The sequence below is a fragment of the Anabrus simplex genome, chromosome 1 (genome assembly GCF_040414725.1).
Source record: "Anabrus simplex isolate iqAnaSimp1 chromosome 1, ASM4041472v1, whole genome shotgun sequence".
Taxonomy (NCBI): Eukaryota; Metazoa; Arthropoda; class Insecta; order Orthoptera; family Tettigoniidae; genus Anabrus; species Anabrus simplex.
The window spans coordinates 712,306,129-712,328,657 of record NC_090265.1 but is presented as its reverse complement, the minus strand read 5'-3'; the positions used below and the strand labels follow the sequence as shown (position 1 = coordinate 712,328,657).

Here is a 22,529-nt window from a genome sequence, read left to right as displayed (position 1 = left end):
TTGCTGTAATTTGCATCTTCTTCTTAAGATGTCATCTCCGAACGGAGGATGACGATCCACACGGCCAGCTCTGATCTTGACATTGCAGCCATGCCATGTGAATTTATTGGAATATCTCTCAGGATCTTTAATACAGTGGTTTTCAGTTGCCTTCTGCATCCTAATGCCGTTGACCAAACTGATTCCTCCGCCTATGGGAACAATTTCTTATCCCCAGGACAATAGAGTGCCCTTACCTATACCCGCTCATCCACTCTCAAAGAGACTGTTGGCACTTAGTATAGGGGATCTCCTTATACCAGGAGATAATCGGTCCCTTCATTCTTTAGCCGTCAGCATATAAAATATTTTTATATGCAGTCATTGTCCCCTCTCTACCGCGGGGAGGTGAATGTCAGGATTTCACAGCCATTGAAACAAGGACCAAATGGCATTCCACCTATTCAGTACAATTGATTTTGTGTTAGAAATTCATTTTACCACAACACTACATTAAAAGGGACATGTCCCTCTTGACCAAGCTCTCTTAAAAACAACTGCTTCCAATGTAAAGTCTGCTCGTCAAATCAAGACCAGTTTGATGAAACTACCAACAAGTTGCATTTTACCGTTTACAATTAATAAATTACAGAAACATGCCTCAAACCAATACATGATGCAGAATATTTCCAACCTCTTTGACATGCATATTAAGCTTTAGATACTATTGAGTTTTAACAGGATTTATTACTCAAATTTTAATATATACAATGTAATAAGTCAACTAACAGTTGTTTTTAAAAAACAAAAAACTTGGGAATTTTAGCCAAATCTCATTACTGTGGGGATATTACTGTGTTTTGGACGTTATTATGTTATTAGAATCAATGTCTATCCCTATTTTAGCACTGTCATTTTAAATTGTTAAACTGTCCATTGTGTTTACAAATGTGTATGTTCACGTATTTTACCACTTAGTTTTTATAATCATAATAAAGTACAAATTAGTTATAAGAAAATTAACAATGACAGGTCTTAACCTTGAGATAAGTTACAACGGCTGAGGATGCTCGGAAACCAAGTGAAACATGCCCCTTTTAATGTAGTGTTGTAGTAAAATTAATTTCTAACAACACAAAATCAATTGTATTGAATAGGTGGAATAGCAAAAAAAAAAAAATTGTATGCACATTTTTTCGTCAGAAGAAACTTTTGCCTGTGGGACGATTTGCCATACTAGATGTGGGTGCCCAGACAACTTGGAGGATGACAAGAGGGTGCTATTTTGCTTTACGTCGCACCGACACAGATAGGTCTTATGGCGACGATGGGATAGGAAAGCGGCCGTGGCCTTAATTAAGGTACAGCCCCAGCATTTGCCTGGTGTGAAAATGGGAAACCATGGAAAACCATCTTCAGGGCTGCCGATAGTGGGATTCAAACCCACTATCTCTCGGATGCAAGCCCACAGCTGCGTGCTCCTAACCGCATGGCCAACTCACCCGGTGACAAGAGGTTGGCTCGTGGGGATTATGATTATCGCTTCTCAAATTTGGGTGTAAGAGTTTATAAGTGGAAAGATAATAGAGCTGTCCACCTCATTTCGAATTATCATGGAACTGAAACCACAACTGTGCAAAGGACAATGAAAGATGGTTCAAAAACAAGTGTAGTGTGTCCTGAGACCTTGTCAGACTACAACCAGTTCATGGCTGGTGTTGAAGTTGCAGATCGTCTTCGTGCCTTGTATCCAGTGGACCGAAAGTCTAGGAAATGGTCATCATTTTATTCTAAAGGCCAAGCCTTGTCGCTGCAGCCACAATTGTCTATCTTGAGCCAGTCTTTTCAACTCAGCATAGGTCTTGCACTTCATCCTCAGAAGCAGGTTCTTGAGGTAAGACACGCTGGGCCGTCCTCTTCCTCTTTTTCCAGCAATTTTTCCTTCAATCCATATTTCAATTGCCTGTAGTTTTTTCTTTTCTTGAATTCCTAATGTCCAGCTTTCGCAACCATACAGAAGCACGCTCCATACAGAGGTTTTTGCAGAGGCCTTCCGAGTTTGAATATCTATATGTTTGTTGGCCAGCAGATGCTTTTTATCTTGGAATGTTCTCTTTGTGACTTCTGATATGCTCCGATTATCAGTCGTGATCAGGGTTCCTAGGTAGCAAAACTGTTTCACTTGTTCTATTTTATCAGGGCCAATTTTGAAGTGTTTTATAGGTGTTTTCTTGCCTTTACATATTGTCATGGTGGCACAGGATATTTTGGGGTGTTCTGGACATTACATTTGTCAATGCCTACGTGCTGTATAATGATCTCATTGACAAAATTACCATGCTAGAGTTCAGATGCTCTGTTGCACAAGAGATAAGAAATGCTGTATCACGTGGACAGAAAAGAAATTCTGGACAGGCAATTACATGCAAATCAGATATAAAACAAAGGAAAACAGCTTTCTCTATTCTACGAGATGTCCGCACGGGCAACACAGGCATCCACTACCCAAAGTTTGTGCCTGGTAAGGGATGATATGAAGTTTGCAGCTTCCAAAAAGTTGAATCGAGGCCCCATTTCCAATGTTCACATTGTAATGTATTCCTGTGCCTCATTGAGAAGAAGAACTGCTTCGTGGAATACCACCAAATGCTAGTCTGAGATCAGTTGCAAGGACAGTGAAGATGTTCATGTAAAAAAACATGTTTTTCTCTCATAAACCATATGATTTGTGTGTGTCATTATGTTTAGTCATACAAACTGTTGATTTAATAGTACTCCGGGGTCCCTTTTATTAAAATGTTAATTTAATAGTACTCCTGAGTCTTTTTTTTATTAAAAGAGTACTTTAAATGTGTCCATTGTGATATGATTATTTTAACTAAGTTCACACCCGGAAACCTGTATCTAGATGCCTGACGGGACTTTAAAGTCCCATACCCAGAAAAGCAATTTGGGTTCAACCCAAAATTTTGAAATGCAGTACATAGCTTAGTTAGACAATGCTCGTTAAGAATATAGTAATAAGATATATATAAGTTCAATGCTTGGGCAAGAAAGGGTTAATACATCATGGAGTGACTGCACAGTTTTGGTCACGTAGTTGTAAAATGGCATTTGGGAGATAGCGGGTTCGAACCCCATTGTCAGCAGCCCTGAAAATGGTTTCCCAATTTCACACAAGGCTAATGCTGGGACTGTACCTTAATTAAGGCCACAGGTGCTTCCTTTCCAATCCTAATCCTTTCCTATCCCATTGTCACTATAATATCTATCTGTGTTGGTGTAACACAAAGCAAATTTAAAATAAAAAAAATTAAAAAGAATTAATAGGTCCTCAACACGTGCTTAATCCTTCCCTACATCAACAGCTTATAAGCACCATGGTAATTATACGCAAATTGGGTGAACCACTTATAAGTATCAGATGTTTATCTGTTGGTCTTATTTTGCAACAAAGTAATAAATTTTATTTCCATGGAATGTCATATTCCATGTAGAATTCATATGGCCATGTGTACCTTTTCGGTGTGGTCAGCAGTCAAAGCAATATGGCTTCCATGCTAAAACCCCCGAGTGTAAACAAACAAAATAATTTAGCAGTGATATTGAGCGATTGCTCTTGCTGTGCGATGAAAGTGAAGACAAAAGTGACAATTATTCTTCCGAATCGAGTGATGAATTCCATGATGACAAAATGTGAAGAAATTGAAGACATTCGGACTGATTGGGTTACATTTGGAGGGCCGCACAACAGATTTGATTTTACCGGCTTTAGTGGGGTTCATGCTAACTTCAGGGATAATCCCAAACCATTGACAATATTTGAACGTTTTCTTAAGGTTGATTCACACATCTCCGGGACGTGATCGCGCTTTTCGTGACGTGACGGCATCTTTCATGAAAATAAAATATCGTCGCCATGTAAACGAAGGGATAAGTTCCAACACTTCCGTTGACGTTATTCGCCGTGACCTTCAGTGCTTCTCTGTGATCCGTGCCGGCAATACGTATTCGCTCGCCAACGATATTTTCTTGTTTTCACGGACGTGATCTCTCTCTTCCCGCCTTCCTGCTTCTCTGCTTTCTTCGAGTACTGAGGTTATCTGTGTACGTTTGAACTGTTCTTTACCTCCCAAAATGAAGGACTAACTGTTGATTGAATTAGTGAAGGCACACTCTTTTCTATATAATTTAGCTGATTAGAAATATATGGATAGTGGTTTGAAGAAGTGTGTATGGGACGAAATTGGCGAGAAAATAGAAGTTGAAGGTAGATAACTAACATTTTTTGCTTTTAAGATTAAGGAAATCAGTCTGTCTGTAGATAGGCACCGATTTGGCGCGGCAAGGCACTTGCCCCCAACCTGCAAAATCAGGGGTATTAAAAATTAATCAACAATTTCATTTATTTAATTTTTCAAGTAATTATTATTTAATTTTTCAAGTAATTAAAAGCAAATGTAGTGTATCCATTAAATTTTACTTCACCGTCCTTCAAGTACTTATATAGAGTAGAAAACTCTCCTTCCTTACCCCTGCGTTTCCATATAGGATGTACCCACTGTTTCTTCCTCTCTTTCTCCTCTTCATCCAAGATTATAGCTATCATTAACAGTTCATCATCACTATAAAAACTTATCATGGAACACTTGATTGCCGACTTACAACTGCACGGAACTGAAGTGTGAGAACAGATGTGAAATATTCATGTCGGGAAGGACGGATACGAACACGGAGGGTTTCGTCACGTCCCGGAGATGTATGAATCGACCTTTAGTGAGGAAAACTGAACGTGATATGCGTACAAGTACAACACGGTTCAACCCGGAAAATAAATTAAATAATTTAGTGATGAAAGATTATCTGTAGTAAAATATACATATGCAACAAGTGGAAAATTAATGCTCAGTTAAGGGGTTAATGATAAACTTGAAAAGGAATACTTAAAATCATTATTAAACTTTATAAGTAACTCTATATTTCTGAGATGACACCTACAGTTGATTCAACATAGATGTCTTCGGCGGTTGCAACTCATATCCGAGGTAAACATATTCTTCAGCAGTTTACATTTTCACACTCGCAAAACTTTGTGATATGTTTCATATGACTTAGTAGTCCAATCTTGGCATGAAACATACGTCACCCCCTGTGGGTGGGGGACACAGACGAAGAATTCACCCACAGTATCCCCTGCCTGTCGTAAAAGGTGACTAAAAGGGGTGACCAAGGGATGCTCAAATTAGAACCTTGAAACTACTTGTGATTAGCACCACCACGCGGGGAAATAGGTACCAAATAGGTTTGTGATTAGTAACAAATGAGAGTGCGACGGCTTTTACAGTACCTGTGATTTGTAGCACTATATGAGCGACACCATGGGATGAGGGATCCCATGGTTCTGTCTTGCCTATGATTAGTACCCACTATATGAGGAACACCATGGGATAGTATGAGTCCCTGTGGTTAGTGCACTTATGTGATGAAGACCATAGGTTTGCGTTGCCTGTAAATGGCGCAACAATGTGCAAAGCAGTGTAGGTCTGTAATACATGTGTGAATTTCATTACCTGTGAGTAGTACTATAATGTGTGGAATATCGCAAGTCTACGCTACTCTTGATTAGCACCGCAACATGATAAATACCATGGTTCTACTTTCCTAGCGATAAGTACCATTTTGAGGGACCGCTGACTTGGATTTTGGACCCCTTTCGACTACAAGTATCATCGATTCAGTATTTTGCTATAGCAGCAGTCCCTTGGTCAGTAATACTATTGTTCTACACCAGCTTCTGTGCATGTGAGGCACTGTGGGTCGGTTCCATAGATCATTTTAAATTCATATCCATCCATTCATTCTTCATCCTCACATTTTGAATTGTGGTCAGTGGATGGTTTTGGATTTTTAATTTGTCATTTCATTTTGTCTCATTTTTTACCATTAGGGGCCGATGACCTAGATGTTAGGTCCCTTTAAACAACAAGAATCATCATCATCATCATCGAAACATACGTCCAGATTATTATTATTATTCTCGTATCAGAAACATACATGTTGTACACAGTTATAATTACTATATTACATTTGCCCAAAACTTGGCCACTTCCAAAGCACAAAATGGTTGGCGAAACTGAGCTTGATGGAGCTTCCGTGCTTGTCATTTATCTGTCGCCGTCGTTCCTCTTCAAACACCAGAACTGATGTACAGACATTGTGTAACCAAAGTGTACGATTCTCAGCAAGCGTACCCAGGATTGAATGTTAATTCCAGTTCTTTTCATAGTATGCTTTAGCTGATCCTTGAAATTTCTCAAAGGGGATCCGTGAGGTCTTGTGCCGGAACAGAGTTCACCATATAAAAGTTGACGAGAAAGCCAGGTTTCACTCATGCAACAGACCTCGTTAATTCGAAGTCATTGGGACTCAAAAATTGGACTTTGAATTACGTGATTTCGAATTAACCACCAATTCATAATTTAGAAGTGCCAACCCTTGCCGTGTTACAAAATATTCTAAGGCCCGTTGCTGCATGCAGTTAACCTTAATTTACAGTTTAAACATTTGAAATGCCATGAAAAAAACTATTTCCAAAATGTATCCAGGAAGGTGCATTTACATTATTCAAATAATGCACTTGGATAACTCACTGACAAACATAACCTCACGCAGTGAAAGAAAGAAAAAATAAAGCATGATTCAAAAGCGAGGAGAAATCTATGCTGGCTCCCATGTGCAAGTGCTTTATTCATTGGATTACTGTACTGTGTGCATCTTAGATGCCTTGTACTTACACAGAAAGTACCTGATGCCCTTAAAACATCGTGGCTAATCGAACTGTCCTATGGCTCTATCCTTGTACAATTTTCCGCCATGGCACTTCTCTCGTACTTCAGAAAAGTAAACACTTGCCGCCTCACAAAGTATTCTAAGACCCATTAATGAATGCAATCACCTTGATTCACAGTTTAAACGTTTCAAATGCCATGGAAAAAACTATTACTGAAATGTATCCAACAAGGTGCATTTACAATGTTCAAATAATGCACTTGGATAAATCACTGACAAACATAACCTCGCGCAGTGAAAGAAAAAAAATCACACCATTCAAAGACGAGGATAAATTATGCTGGTGCCTCTGTGCAAACTGCAAATGCATTATTTTTTTGGATTACTGTACTGTTTGCATTTTTAGATGCCTCGTACTTTACGGAAAGTGCCCGACGCCCTTAAAATATTGTGGCTTATCGAACTTTCCTATGATGAGGGGATCAAGTTTTTCGCTTCCGTGTACAATGTGCCCCACACTTGTATGTTTTTCCAGCTGGCACTTTCTCCTTTAAAACCAGAAGACAGTTTGGGCTGGGCATTAAAAGAAAACAATGCAGTTTCATTGGCAATTACAATATTGTTCGGTGCCTACGAATTGATTATAAATGAGCCACACTTTTTCATCAACTGATGGCATCGCCAGTGTTCACGGATTCTGTTTTTCCGCACGCTGCCTGCTGCGTGATATTACGGCGTTCTTTAAAAGGTCGAATACAAAAGAACTACGTTTTCATTCAAGTTAACAATTATGAAACACACTGTAGACACACCGAAGTGAGTGTAAGTGCGGAAAGCTACCTGTCCATGTTCCGGAACATGCGTTCTATCATGACGCGGATAAATTTTGAATTTAAATTACTCAGTAACATACTATTGTTTTAAAATGTAAAGGCAGTTTCGAATAAAAAGTCTGAATTTCGGTAATGAGGCAGACATTGTACTTCGAATTACGTCCATATTTCGAATTAAAAAATGTAAATAATATGCAAAACCGTATTTCATGTTTCCGGGAAAAAGAGCTTCTTCGAATTAGGTGGGATTTTGAATTAACCAATTTCGAATTATCAAGGTTCTTAATACATTCATAATGCACATAGCTCCTACTCTTAACTGCAGTAGTATGATCTTTGAAAACAATTGTGTGTCAAGTAGAGCAACAATTATATGTCACCATTTTAACCACTTGACAAAGGAATGCATGGTGGAGTGAATCACTCTGCGTTGTGACTTGTGACTGGTAACAGTTTTTATTACTTCATAAAGAATTCTGTATTGTATTGCATTGTATTGTATTGTATTGTATTGTATTGTATTTATCTTTCAGGGACATGGTGCAACGCTGGCACAGACGAGGTGTTCGTGTCATTCCCTGGACTGTAAATTTGCCATCTGAGAAGCAGTTCTTCTCCCGAGTCCTCAAGGTGCCATACATGACGGATACGCTCGAGACTCAGACGTTATAAAGTTATGTTCGGCAGCTGAAATGTGGCCAGTATCTGGGGTATTATATTTTTCCCTTTTTTTTTTCCAAAGAATATGCGGGTAAAGAAGATATTCACCATTCCTCGTTTAGTTTTGTGTTGGTCAAGTCAAGGGTAGCCATGCATACTCTCAATTAAAATGCAAGATCATTTTCAGTGAACTTCATTTGATTGGGCAGGGGCTAGGGTGTCGTCTATTTGATACAGACAGTGTCAAACAGTGATCTTAAAAATGGGTCTCGAGATATGATTTAAAAGAAAGCTTTTATTTTTATTCTAAACTCTTGAAGTGCCACTTCATTACTTTGTGTTATATAAGGCCATGAACTTCACATTGGAACTTTAATATACACCATCGCAGAACAAGAAATATGAATGAATTAAAGAATGAGAAGGTCAGGAGAGTGTAAAAACAAGATAGAAGTAGTATGGACGCAGGTCAGAGGACAGAAACAAAGCACAAGAGGATATGTGGGTGCAGGGGAAAGGGGTGGACTTGACCTCAGTGATGGGATGAATTGAATAAATACATTTTCTTTTTTATTGTTAAGGTGAAAAAATTATACTGAAATAACTTAATAAAATGGAAATGCTTATGGTCTGAAAAGATCAAGCCAGTAACTAGAAATTGTGAAATTTTGTGGCAGATTGCCTGAAAGAACGGCCCCTATGATTTTTGAATTTGATGCAAATTAAAACCCACTGTATGCAGAAATCGAATGCTGCTCAAGAGGCTTTAAATAAATATGCTGCTCCTCTTTGAGTTACAGAGGAACCAAAGCAAGATATGTTAATCACAGGACCATTCTTCAATTAACCCGTCTCACACTACTTCCCCTATTCAACAGCTAGTTTTGTGTGTTAGTGAATGTAGTGTTAGTGTTGGTAATGGTGGCATCTAACATTTCACCAATTAAACCACCACAGTCATTGCTATTCTTAGATTTCTTTATTAATTTGATATACATCATTGCTCTGTTGTGAACCTAGTTGCAGTCTTGAAACTTTCTTTTTGTTTAAGGTGAGTAATTGTACTCAAATGGATTAATTAATTGTATGGATGAAAGAAAATATGAGATACAACAACTAAATTGGTTGAAAGAGGAATTTGACAAGTTTGTAATTAAAATCCGTTAAACCAAACAGAATGCTTGGTGATGAGAAGAGGAAGTGAAACTGGCTGAGACTTGAACAGCATGAAATTGAAATGGTTCAGATACCTCAGATGTGTTTTGTCAGCTGACTACAGAGTTACGTATGATATTAGCAGCAGGTTTGAAGTGGCTACATCATTCTAAAGTTCTGATCCCCAACTATTAAGGAATAAAACCTTTTCCCAAGAAGCAAAAGTGTCACCTACATGCTACCCTTTCTGACTGCGGACTAGAAGCTGCAACCCTGACCAGTAGGAATAACAGTCGACTACAAGCAACAGAAATGAAATATCTTAAATTGTGAGCATACAGAAGACCAGAAGAAATAAAATCAGAAATGAATTAATTCCGCCTCCAACTACGGCTGTAACAGTGGGCTTGGTGTTCTAGAAAAATCTTAGATAATTTGGCCACATTATGAGAACGGAATCAATAAGAATGCCTACTGCCTTCTTTGAAAGAAAGATTAATAGAAACAGACCACGAGGCAGACTTGGAGATGGCTGAGATGTAGCAGATAGCAACTGATTCGGCCGGGAGGAGCCCAAACTGGGAGATGATACTGGAAGAGAAGAAGTGGCAACAAAGAAGTTTATTGAGGACGCTTGTTCATTCCCACACTTGGCCGCTTAGAATTGATAATTGATGGTGACCGTTTCATTCTGGTCTACACAAAATCAATCCCATTTTAAAACAAGCATTCAGTATTTTCTCACACCTTGCCCCACAACTGTGATATTCCAAAAATCCCTACAGTCTCATACAGACACATTCCTAACCTCCACACCAATCCCCACTAGTGGTTGTATCACTTATTATTATTATTATTATTATTATTATTATTATTATTATTATCATCATCATCATCATCATCATCATCATCATCATCATATGCCATTTAAGGCTGCTGTGTGTCAATTGTGACATTCCATTTTACTGTCTTATTGTGAGCATGCGTGACCATCCACAGACTAGGCACACGAGAGTTATATACAGTACCAGTGAAAATATTGCATTTTGTTACCTTCTTACTTATGAGTGCCATATGTTTTTATAATGAATTTTGCACCTTTGTGCTTTTTCTAGTCTGCCATAATGTACTGCATATATATTTAAGACTGCTGGACTTACAATAAAGAGCACTTTTCATTTTCATTCATTGTAATCACTGTCGTTTAAACCTCAAGTTCCTCAAGCCTGGTCATACTAAAATATAGTAGAATTCGATTTTTAATACCTGACGCAGTGTCCATAATATTTCTCTAATGTTCCATCTTAGTGTATGAGTTTAAAAGTGCCCTGTACAGTACTAGAAATAAGTGATGGACCATCTCTTTTAGTTACAAAATTTAAAACCCTATAGCACATTTTACACAAAGTATTACAGTAGTGTAATGAGGATTGTCGCATCTCGTAAATGGGTGTGTAAAATAGGAAGATCACCGGGAGAGATGGCCGTGCGCGTAGAGGCGCGCGGCTGTGAGCTTGCATCCGGGAGATAGTAGGTTTGAATCCCACTATTGGCAGCCCTGATTATGGTTTTCTGTGGTTTCCCATTTTCACACCAGGCAAATGCTGGGGCTGTACCTTAATTAAGGCCACGGCCGCTTCCTTCCAACTCCTAGGCCTTTCCCATCCCATCGTCGCCATAAGACCTATCTGTGTCAGTGCGACGTAAAGCCCCTAGCAAAAAAATAAAATAAAAAATTGGAAGATCGTCTTTCATCGCAATGAATGCTAAATAGATTGCCTCTCATCGAAAGTAGTCTAAATAAGTCTGGTTTGCGAGGGAGACCGTGACGTAAGTAATACACTCATGGTTTCATGTCGAGTATCCTGTAGCTGGCTTCTACCCCAAGGTCAAAGGTTCAAACCTCACTGTGACGGTATATAATGTTTATTATTTTCTTCACGTACGGTCATTTTACTCGTTCTGCCATGAAATCACTTTCTCGTTATGCTTTTCATGTGTATTTGGATCGAGTTAAAATAATGGTCGACTTGCAGTGAATACCAGTCCCATGGTTTGTGCCAATGTATAAACAGTCCTTTTTTCCCTTGCACATGCACAATGTCTACTATCTGGGACTTCGACCATTCATGCCATTACTTTTTATTTCTAGTACTGTATACGATCATGGACTACAGCACCACCCATCAAGACTCGGAGGAGAGAACAACAGCTTGCAAGCCTAACTAAACGTACACAATCCTTATCTCTGTGTCTATCCCTTAGTCCTGTTTCTTGATGCTGGGTGGGGATGATGCGAGATGAATTTACACAGCATGTTTTATGGCTGGATGCCCTTCCTGACACCAACCTCAAGGAGCTAATGAAGATGAAATGAATGATGGTAAGTTAAGGAGGTGGAAACTATCTTCTTTTTCTTCTGTGGCTTCTTTGGACCACTGCAGTCAGTCATTTTCTGGTCATCTTCTTCGATAAGTTTTATTTCTGAATTTGTTTTTTAAGTTTTTTTTTAATCTTCTGTTTTGTTTTGCAAATCATCCCGAGCTATTTGTAATTCTTTCATATCCAATCTAATTTCCTTAATCCATCCTACTTGTTGCTTTAGAATCCAGAGTTTCTATATACTTTTTATTGGTAATCTGGTTTTTGGTGTCCTCATAATGTGACCAAAGAGCTCTTCTTCTGTATAGTATCTGTGATGGGCTCCATTTTATCTCTATAAATAAAATTTACATTTTGTTTGTGCTGTATGGAAATTATACCATTTTGTAATAGGATCAACACAATGACAGGTCATTCATAACACCGTTCATTTTCTAAAAAGTCATGCAACTCTTTGTAAACCTCTCACCTCATACTGACTTGTAGTTTATAGTGACGTTGCTTGTGTAGCATTTGCAATGTTTTCTCAAGTTTTTTAGCTGATGGTCGATGTTGCTAATGATGATGATGATAAGAAGAAGAATGGTGAAGCAGTACAAGCAATACCATATGTACTGTAAGTACACATTTGCAAATGCAAGTCATGATGGGGTCTACAACTTTGCACAATTATGAATATAATTAATCCTTGTCAGAAGCTCAATAGCTGGATTTAGGCATCAATAATAACATGATAATAATAATTTTGAAAACCCATGAGCTAGGGAAGCGGCTGGGAATGGAGAAGTATCCATGTTAGGTACAAAGGTAACACAAATTGGTCAAAAATTGTAGTTCAACAAGGAAGCAATAACATGCATTTTTGAACTAGCAAGAAATACATCAACAAAGAGGACAGAATTTCAAAGTAAGTTCTGAATGGCAAATATGTAAAACAAAGTACAAACAAGTTACTGTATTTAAGTGAATAATCCCTGCATAATTTTTTTTTTTTAATTGAGGCACGAAATTGGGGTGCAGGTTTTATTTGCATCAATGTTGGCATTTAATTTTTTCAAAATTTTTTCGCCGGTGGGGATTATTTGCGTAAATACGGTAATTTTAATTTAAATTCATCACATACAAAGCCAGTTACAAAACAACCTGTACACTAACAAAGATATTTAAAAAATGGATGGTTAACTTTATAGAAAATTCCTTTCAAAGGACTAAAATCACAAAGGCTGAAGAGCTATAAACAGTTTAAATAATTCGCAGAACACTACAGTGAAGAAAGGGAAGGGAAATAAGGCAGTTGTTTGGTGAGAGGAACCATCCTTCAAAGAACTGCAAAGACAAAATTAGAAATGAAGAAAACAGGAAGGAGACTGGCATCAAAATGCCTGTTACCAAGCTTTTAGGTAGATGCAGGCTGCAATGGTTTGGGCATGTTATAAGAAATTACTTTGAGAGAAATGAAAGGGGAGAGGCCAAGGAATCGATGGATAGGCACAATGAAATTAGAGGCTGGCAAGAGGAATTTCAAATGGGAGGACATAGAACAGAAACTATATTTTGACAGGAAGAAGTGGTGAGCGCTTGTACACAGCACCTGGGAAACTGGAGTTGGAAAATGATGATGATGTATTAGAGTTGAGGCAGTGCAGGAATGAGTCGAGTAGGTTTGCTTCATGGTGTCACAGGAGAAAGATATCAACAGTGATCCTCCACCAAACTAGGGGCTGCATCTTTCTAAAAGCTCGGTAACAGGCGTTTTGATGCCAGTCTCCTTCCTGTTTACTTCATTTCTAATTTTGTCCTTCATGGTCTTTTGGTTCATTGTTCTGATGAATTTCATTTCTGTTGACTGGATTTTACTATTAGCCCTGTTATGTAGGGTACATGTTTCGAGTCCATAGTGCGAATTGGAATGAAATAGGATTAATTTTGCTGTCTGGGGTATTCTATCATTCCCACAGTAGATTTCTCACTTGAAAATAAAATTGAGGAGCTTTCCGAGTCCTATTAGGTATTTCTTGGTTTATTGTGTTATCTTTTGGAAAGATTCTTCTAAGGTATTTGAAGTAAGAAGCAGATTGTAACAGAATTCCCTCCAGAAAAATGTTTGAATCTGTGCCTTTCCTCTTGATAGCCATTTTAGCAGTTTTCTTTTGGTTGCAAACCAATATGATCTTCAGTCCTCTTACTCTCCAATTGCTGTGTCCATTTCAGTTGGCAGATCCGACACTTCTGTACACTACAGGTTATAAATTTCGTTGTTTTTTTTTTGCCCATATTGAAGATCTACTTATGATACAAATTCTTATTTCATTAATTACCACCTATTCAATACATGATAAGCTAATGAGGACTTACATATTTATTAAATTGTTACTATTCGGTAATATTAACAATTTAATAAAGATGTAAGTCCTCATTAGCTTATTATGTATTGAATAGGTGGTAATTAATAAAATTATAAGAATCTGTATCACCTCTGTACATGTCAGACTTGCCAAAAATCAGCAGTTTTCACCCATATCATATGAAATGGTGTCTCCCATTCAGCCTTGCCATCCGAGGCAGTTGGATTTGTTCAACCCCTAAAGTCCATGCCTCCTATAATGACAACCTGAGAAGGGCCTTTACTGCTAGGTGTTACCCCACCCAGCTGGTTAACCGCCAGATCTCTGTCCCCAGATTCTCTAAGCAACTTAACTCCATACTTTTCATAATTACGTATCGCATTTTAAAACAAGCATTCAATCTTCTCTCACACCTTGCACCTGTGATCTTTCAAAAATCCCTAGTCACATTCAGGCACCTTTGTAACCTTCAGGGCCGATAGTATAAACATCATTGCCTAGAGATCAGTTTTAATCTAAGTTCAGAAAATGATCTAAGATCAGACCGGTGTTGTTTTGTATAACACTGATCTAAGATCAACTAATCGAAGTTCAGTTTTGATCCCAGTTCATATGTGAGCGCTTGGCAACAGCGCAAAAACAGCTGAGTATCGCAAGTCACGTTAAGCAGTGTGAATCTCTTTTCCTTCGTATTCTGTGTGCCGAAAGAAAGAAAGAGAGAAAGAAAACATGATTGAAATGAAGCAGGAAGAGAACCGTTCTAATTTTCCAAGGAGGACAAGGATGCCCTAGTTGAAATAATACCAGGTGAGTTGGCCGTGTGGTTAGGGGTGCGCAGCTGTGAGCTTGAATCTGGGGGATAGTGGGTTCGAGCCCCACTGTCGGCAGCCCAGAGGATGGTTTTCCTTGGTTTCCCATTTTCACACCAGGCAAATACTGGTGCTGTACCTTAATTAAGGCCACGGCTGCTTCCTTCCCACTCCCAGGCCTTTCCTATCCCATCATCGGCATAAGACCTTTCTGTGTTGGTGCGACGTAAAGCCAATTCTAAAAAAAACCATGTGGTAACTTCACTCTTAGCCCCATACTGAGACAAGGGAACCGTCTTTACACAGCCCCAAATGTTCTTTCTATTGCTGACTTGGTTGCGTCATAGGCTCGATTATAAGCTCGCTCTGCAGCTTTTTTGGCATGAAGTACCGGTACTAGAGTCAGCAGGAGCCATTATTTCCCAGGAGTAGGCCTATGCCTTCTGGAATATCTCCTGTTTCGAATTGAGCATGCACTTGTAAATTAATGAAGATATTGCTATCATGAGCAGATCCTAGCCATCTTGCTACGATATTTAGGAACCTGAGCTGAGCATCACAAATAACTTGAAAATTTCAGGAAAACCACCCATGACGATTCCTATAAACTTCTGCGTTATCACCCTCAGAAGATATTATAGGTATGTGGGTACAATCGATAGCACCTAGAACACCGGGGAAGTGTTATACATCGAAAAAATCACTCATGATTTTCCTCGCGTCAATTTGTTCGGAAGGCGTGTTGATAAACTCGTGTTTCAGTGCAGCAGTAAGATTAGATACACGATGAATGGCTCTGCAGACTGTCGCTGTGTCTACATGCAGTAAATCACCAACGACTAACTGAAAACTTCCCGTGGCATAGAATCTCATAGTTCGCAATAACATGTGCATTGGAGTTGGTAGGTTTAACTAGAATATCACGCAACCGGAGTTCTAGCTCTTCCACGCTATCTTTTCCCAAGAGATCCCTCAGTTTAAACTTCTTATCACTCAATTCTCTCATTGGATTTTCTCTTTCACAGAACACACAGGGAGCCCGACAAAATTAATCATTTTCATCATCAGAAGATATATCCGAGAAATCAGAGTAATCACACATCTATAAAATGCGAACGAGATAAATTAATAACGTAAGCAATTTATCGAGGTTATGTTATAGAATTATTACATTACACTGCAGTAAAAGAAGCATAATATTGCCTATATATGGACTACAGCTATAGCTAGCATTGTTTGAGGTTAGACTTCAGTGTATTTTTTTACCATTTATCGTAACAACACAGGTAATATCTTATTAACAATCAGCTGTTCTTGTATCTCAAGTAGAAAACAACTCCTTGAACTAAGATCAAAGAGTTTGATCGGAGAAATTTATCCATTACAAGTTACGAATCTCATTATAAAGTTGATCCTAGTTCAGTGCGAATTGATCTCAGATTAACGATTATACAGTACAAATGTCCGAGTTTTGTGTGAACCAAAATCAATTTCATCTCTGATCTAAAATCAAACGGTTTATACAATCGGCCCTAAGAGATATAAATTTCATTGTGAATGGTCCGTATTGACCTGTGATTACAATTAAAATTAAAAGTACAATAGTTCCACCTCTTCAATACAAATTCAAGTAAAGTGGGTTAATTTACAGAAGAAACATTTATTAGGTACTAGTTTCGACCCATTATCCGGGTCATCATCAGCCAAAAGCACAAGTTGCGCAATGTATCAAGTAGTCCATAGAAAGTGTAAAAAAGTCACAAAATCATAGTGGATTTGGCACTATAAAGATGAATAAGAAATAGTCACAATTATGATAATGCATAAATTAATGCTCTTAGCTGTCGTTGAAGGAAGAACTCAAGATGATCAATATGGATGTCTAAGAATCTTGAGATTTTAATTCTTTTGTAATGAAGTTCTGACAGCTTGTGCTGCGATGTGTTGGACATATTGCATAACTGATATGATGTGAAAGTCACAATGGTGATAACAGTTTCAGATTATGGATAAAATGCATAAATGAATGCATTTAGTTACCGTAGAAGGATCAATTTAATATGATCAGTCTGGATACCAAAAAATATTTTGAGTTGTGTATCACTCGTTATGAAGTTCTAACAACTGTGTGTCATCAAAGGTAGTAGTGGTGTTAGGAAAACAATTTACGCACATGTAGTGAACAATGTAGAAAGATGGTACAGTGATGTCATTCAAAGTGATTAAAGTCCTTACAAAACTGAAGGTAAAAGTAGCGCCTGAAAGTCGAAATATTTCTGTGATGTAGATGGAGAAGATTCACAGCTCAATTCAGAAATAAGTGAAATAAATAATATTGTTAGTAATAAAAGCCAAATTAGTAAAGGGGGAATGAAAAAAGTGGAATAAACAAATAGAAAAAATAAAAATATGTAATGTGTAATATGTGACTTGCCTTGCGCTGCAATGTGTTGGACATATTGCATAACTTATTTGACGGAAAGTATGAGTAAGGAAGATAAGGAAGGAAGGGGGAAAAAAATGGGTAGGACAGATCGGAGAGGAAGGGCTAATTTAAGGTGGGGGTGAGGTAATTGTTGTTGCTGAGGACTCCCTGTGGGTGGCAGACGCAGACGAAGAATACACCCACAGTATCCCCTGCCTGTTGTAAGAGGCAACTAAAAGGGGCAACCAAGGGATGATTGTATTAGAACCATGAAACTACTTGTGATTAGTACCCCCACGCGGGGAACACCATGGGTCGCTTTTACTTGTGCGTAGTACCACTGTGTTGGATACCAAATAGGTTTGTGATTAGTAGCAACATAGTGCGTTGCCGGCTTTTACAGTACCTGTGGTTATTAGCAACTGAGTGCGTTGCCGGTTTCTACAGTACCTGTGATTAGTACCACTTTAGGAGCGACACCATGGTTCTGGCTTGCCTATGATTAGTACCCACTATATGAGGAACACCATGGGATAGTGTGGGTCCCTGTGGTTAGTAAACGTATGTGATGATCACCGTAGGTTTGCGTTGCCTGTAAATGGCGCCGCAATGTGCGAAACACCGTAGGTTTGTATTCCATGTGCAAATTTCATTACCTGTGAGTAGTACCATACTATGTGGAATGCCACAAGTCTACGCTAATTTTCATTAGCATCGCAACATGACAAATACCATGTTTCTACTTTCCTAGCGATAAGTACTATTTTGAAGGGGCCGATGACTTGGATTTTGGACCCCTTTAGACTAAAAGCATCATCGATTCAGTATTATGCTATAGACTCAGTCCCTTGGTCAGTAATACTATTGTTTCATGTCACTTTCTGTGAATGTGAGACTTTGTGAGTCGGATCCACTGATTGTTTTAAATTCATATCCATCCATTCATTCTTCAAACTCACGTTTTCAATTCTGGTCAGTGGAGGTTTTTGGACTTTTAATTTGCCATCCCATTTCGTCTCATTTAGTACCATTAGCGGCCGATGACCTAGATGTTATGCCCCTTTAAACAACAAGCATCATCATCATCATCATCAATTGCTGAGGAAAGGTGCCGTGAATTGAATGGAAAATCTATTTTAGATTAGTTAAATTAAAATTTCTAAAAATAATAATCAGGAGGTCAAATAGAATGTTGGTTTTCTCAGAAATGACATTTAGGTTATAGTTTGAGTTGAAATATTGATCTAAATGTATGAAACAGTTTTCTGTTATATCAAGTAGGGGGCCTTTGTTTAATATCTTCAGGATTTCCATATCTTGTTCTATGTTAGTAAAATTATGGTTGTAATCTTGCATGTGTTGACCTACTGCTGAGAATTTATCTTAGGGCATTAATATATTCTGAATATCTTGTGTTGAAACTTCTCCCAGTTTGTCCAACATATGAAAAATTACAATTATTACACTTGGTTCTGTAAACTTCTGATTTTGAGAATCTATTAATTCTGATAACAGAAGTGGAATTGTATAAGATGTCTGCATTTTTATTATTTGTTTTAAAAGCTATTTTTACATTGTGTTTTTTACAAATGTTAATCTGTCCTATTCACATCCTGCACCATCAAACCACATTTGATGATTGTTTCACAGTTAAAAGTCGAGCTGGTGAGCATATCCAGCAACTGTATGAACTACGGCCTTGGCACTTTCTTTCTCTACAGCTGAATATGCTTATCCTGTGTGGGTCAATTCTATCCATTCCAAGAGAGTGGATATTGCTTTGAACGACAAGTGCCTTCCAGTTTCTGACTGCCTCAAACCAACAAACATCAATCCAACGCCAAGTAACAGCTAAAATTGAGAAACTCAAACAAGAGGTGAACAACAGTCATCCTCTCTATGATCATGAAGTAGTACAACAGTGTCTCAGATCACAGAGGATTTTCATTTAACAACACCAGGCCAGCAACAGTCCACACTATCTGACTGGAATCAGCCAAGAGAACGAACTCCAGCACACACTTTGCAAATCTTGGCCTGTCTGGAAGACTTTGAACAGGATAAGAAGTGGAATGCCCAGAACGAAGGCTACACTCTAAAGATGAGGTTATACACAGAATGCTGACTGCGACTATGGTGCAATTCAAGATCTTGAGCATCTATTTCACTATCCAAACTGCCCTGTGGAAACCCAACTTGAAGACATTTTTATAGTCAGTGATAAATCTATTATGGATGCTTCATATAAAGCACTTTCAAAATTTGAGGATACTTGGATACGATCATCACTGTCATCATCACCATGTTGATAGTCCTTAAATATTTACCTCCAACTTCCCAACCTCTTGCCCTTAGAGATTGTGAGGTTGGACATCAACTGCTGCTCACAGGTCTAGGAAAGCATTCAGCCTTACCATTAGATAACCACTTATTTGTTCCATTCTCTTGTTTGTCTCTCTCCCTGCTCCCATTACCTCAACCAGCATCTACAACAGAGGTGCTCACGCTGGGCATTCTTTCCCACAAGCGCCCAGCACTGTAAGTGGGCGGGCTGGCGACGACGAGCGTATGCTATTCAACCACTGTAACGTTGTGGCTATGTCAGGCCGTGAAAGTTGGGTGAAGTTCTCCCAGTCACTCTCAATCACTGCGATGATGTCCGAGTTTGAAATGGAGGCAGAAAATAATGAAAGAAAGAGGGCAGAAATCCACGTCATTTTCAATTTACGTTGTAAAAAAAAATTACTTATGTTCATTGCAGTTTATGTATTTTGACTGGATATGATAAAAAGTTAGGCCTACAGCCTCAAATAGTTTTATAATGTACATTATGAATTACAATATTCACTATTACATAAGAGGTGCTTTAAAAACAGTTCTAATATAATACAGAGTTAAGGTAGATAAGCTGTGGCTTGTGATTGTTTAGGTTTAAATGATCTGATATACTCACCAACAATCCAATCATGCTTCCTGTATTGTTGTTGTACTTTAATCTTGTATTGAAACTCCCCTCGCTATTTAGAGGCTAGCTATTATCACCGGATGCCTGTTAAATTTTAAATACTATTTTCAGAAATCCAGTGAAACGGGAAAGTCACACAACACTACAGCACTGTGCAAAAAAGCATTGTTGCAGTATGTAATTATATTACTTTTTGCGTAATGAATATCAGAAAATTTCCATTTTAAAAAATGGAAATACTGCCATTGTCATCCAAGGAATTGTAAATTGTAGCTTGAATCCTGTACGTTTGTAGACAGTAACACAAAAATTATAATGTGTCAGTTTTCTTTGAATGAATAAATATAAGGAAATAAAACAGACTGTTTATATCGAGTGCAGTATAAATCAAACCGGAATATCTTGAAAAGGTCAGGTTTTCACAATTGAAATTGCCTAGAGAGCTTAAATGGTTTCAAAGTCAGTTTTGTTCCGGTTATAAAGTTTTATTTTAAATAATCTATCCCAATCAACACTTCACTGAATAGTGGAGGAGAGCTTCATAATCACAGTCGAACGTCACTGCTCCCTCGCTTTACTGTAAAGCGTGTTTGCTTTCTCGCTTCATTGTAAAGTATGGTTCTTATGTAAGGTGCCCTCATTTATGTCACGCCAGCCCGGCCACTCTGGGCTAGCCTCAACGGGTACCCAGCTGAGCACCTCTGATCTACAATGACCAATATCATTATTATCGTCCACTGACAAATGGTGCAGCCAAAAATGTTGAATCGATCCATGTCTTTCTTTTGTGTGTATACTCTATCCACGCATACCTGCACGATAAGTTGCTGCTGTCCATTCAGAGTACAGGTATGTATTGCAGCTTGGTCTCGGTACCTTCTGTGCTTCCTGTGGCCATATGTGTGCACAGAGGTACCTGAATATGTTATCATTACAGCACTACCTCACACCCATCCACTTGGAGCGTTTTAGTCACACCCGTCTTGACTATGTCATTTCTATTTTCCATAGTGAATGTAACATCTTTCTTATTCATTCAAAATAATGAAAGCTTTAAAAATACTCTTGAAGCCTCCAATACAGTGATTTGAAGAAAAGCAGGTGTCCCGAAAAAGCACTAATCACATTCAGCAGTTAAAGAAAGAGAATGTTAAGGTCTGAAGTTGTGTTCTTCCATGATGTCTCAAGACTAAAATACCGCCCTATGATGTAGACGTCTGTGTTGTGCGATATCCATTGTCAGCCTAGTGGAATCTGTGGCCTTTTCATCGGCAGCATCTGTTTGAATGTTCCTCAATATTATTTTTAAAAACTGTTCTTTCCCTATGAGATAAGCTTGAAAATGTGTAAAATTAAAGATGATAGTTCATAGGTACTGTACCATGAATTTCATCACCCCCCCCCGGATTCTATGTCTCATATGTCACTCTTATTTTGTGGGCTATCTGAGCTTGCCCTTGTCAAGATTTGCTATCATTAATTGTGCCTTACATTTGAAGTGTTACGCCATTTAGTTAATTTCCTTATGCATTATTGTTCCTTCCGCAATTATGACTACAGAATAAAGGGATTTTATCCCACTCTGCAGTACTCCCTTCCCCTTACTTCTCGCTTGTGCCGCTTACCTCGATGCTCCGTGGTTATAGGCCCCTCCCCTCTTGGGTGACCAATGAGAGGCAGCGCGCTATGCATATTTAGTGAGGCTCTGGCCTTGTGATTCTTCCTTCGAACATCGTGTCATGAGTTGACTCTGCTCAGTGCATTGCGCGAGCTCCCTTGCTTGAGGCTTGTTTCCCTATCCTAAGAGGCATGGAGGTAAGATCTTGACTCTGTTTGAAAGTAAAGAGATAAAGGGGGATGAAAGGAGGAATTTAGTTGAACAGTAGTATGTGTATTGTTTAAACATGTTCTGGAATGATCTAAGTGCCCCATGTAAATTTGGCATTTTATTGCATCTGTCATTCCGTGACTAATATGCGTGTCAATTCTGGAACTTTAATATTTAATCTATGGTAGGATGAACTTGCTTCGTTAATTGGGAGTTTGCCATGCAAGTCTGTTGGCCAAATTCTATTGTTATAGGTGATATATGTCACTAAGTGGCCTTTGAAATTGCATGCCAAAGGTTATTTGTATAAACTTCTTGAAGCCGATGGGACCCGGCTAAGTCGTGATGAAGTTATGATG

General features: G+C 38.5%; 1 protein-coding gene across 1 annotated transcript in view; it reads left to right on the top strand.

Annotated features, from left to right (window-relative positions):
- The window catches only part of LOC136857384 (glycerophosphodiester phosphodiesterase 1), a 66,819-nt gene extending 56,219 nt beyond the window's left edge, over positions 1-10,600 (top strand). Inside the window, exon 6 of the mRNA XM_067136019.2 lies at positions 8,135-10,600. Within this exon, the coding sequence (XP_066992120.2) occupies positions 8,135-8,273 (139 nt within the window). The 3' untranslated portion in view covers positions 8,274-10,600. The remainder of the gene's footprint in view (positions 1-8,134) is intronic.
- Positions 10,601-22,529: the final 11,929 nt, after the last annotated feature.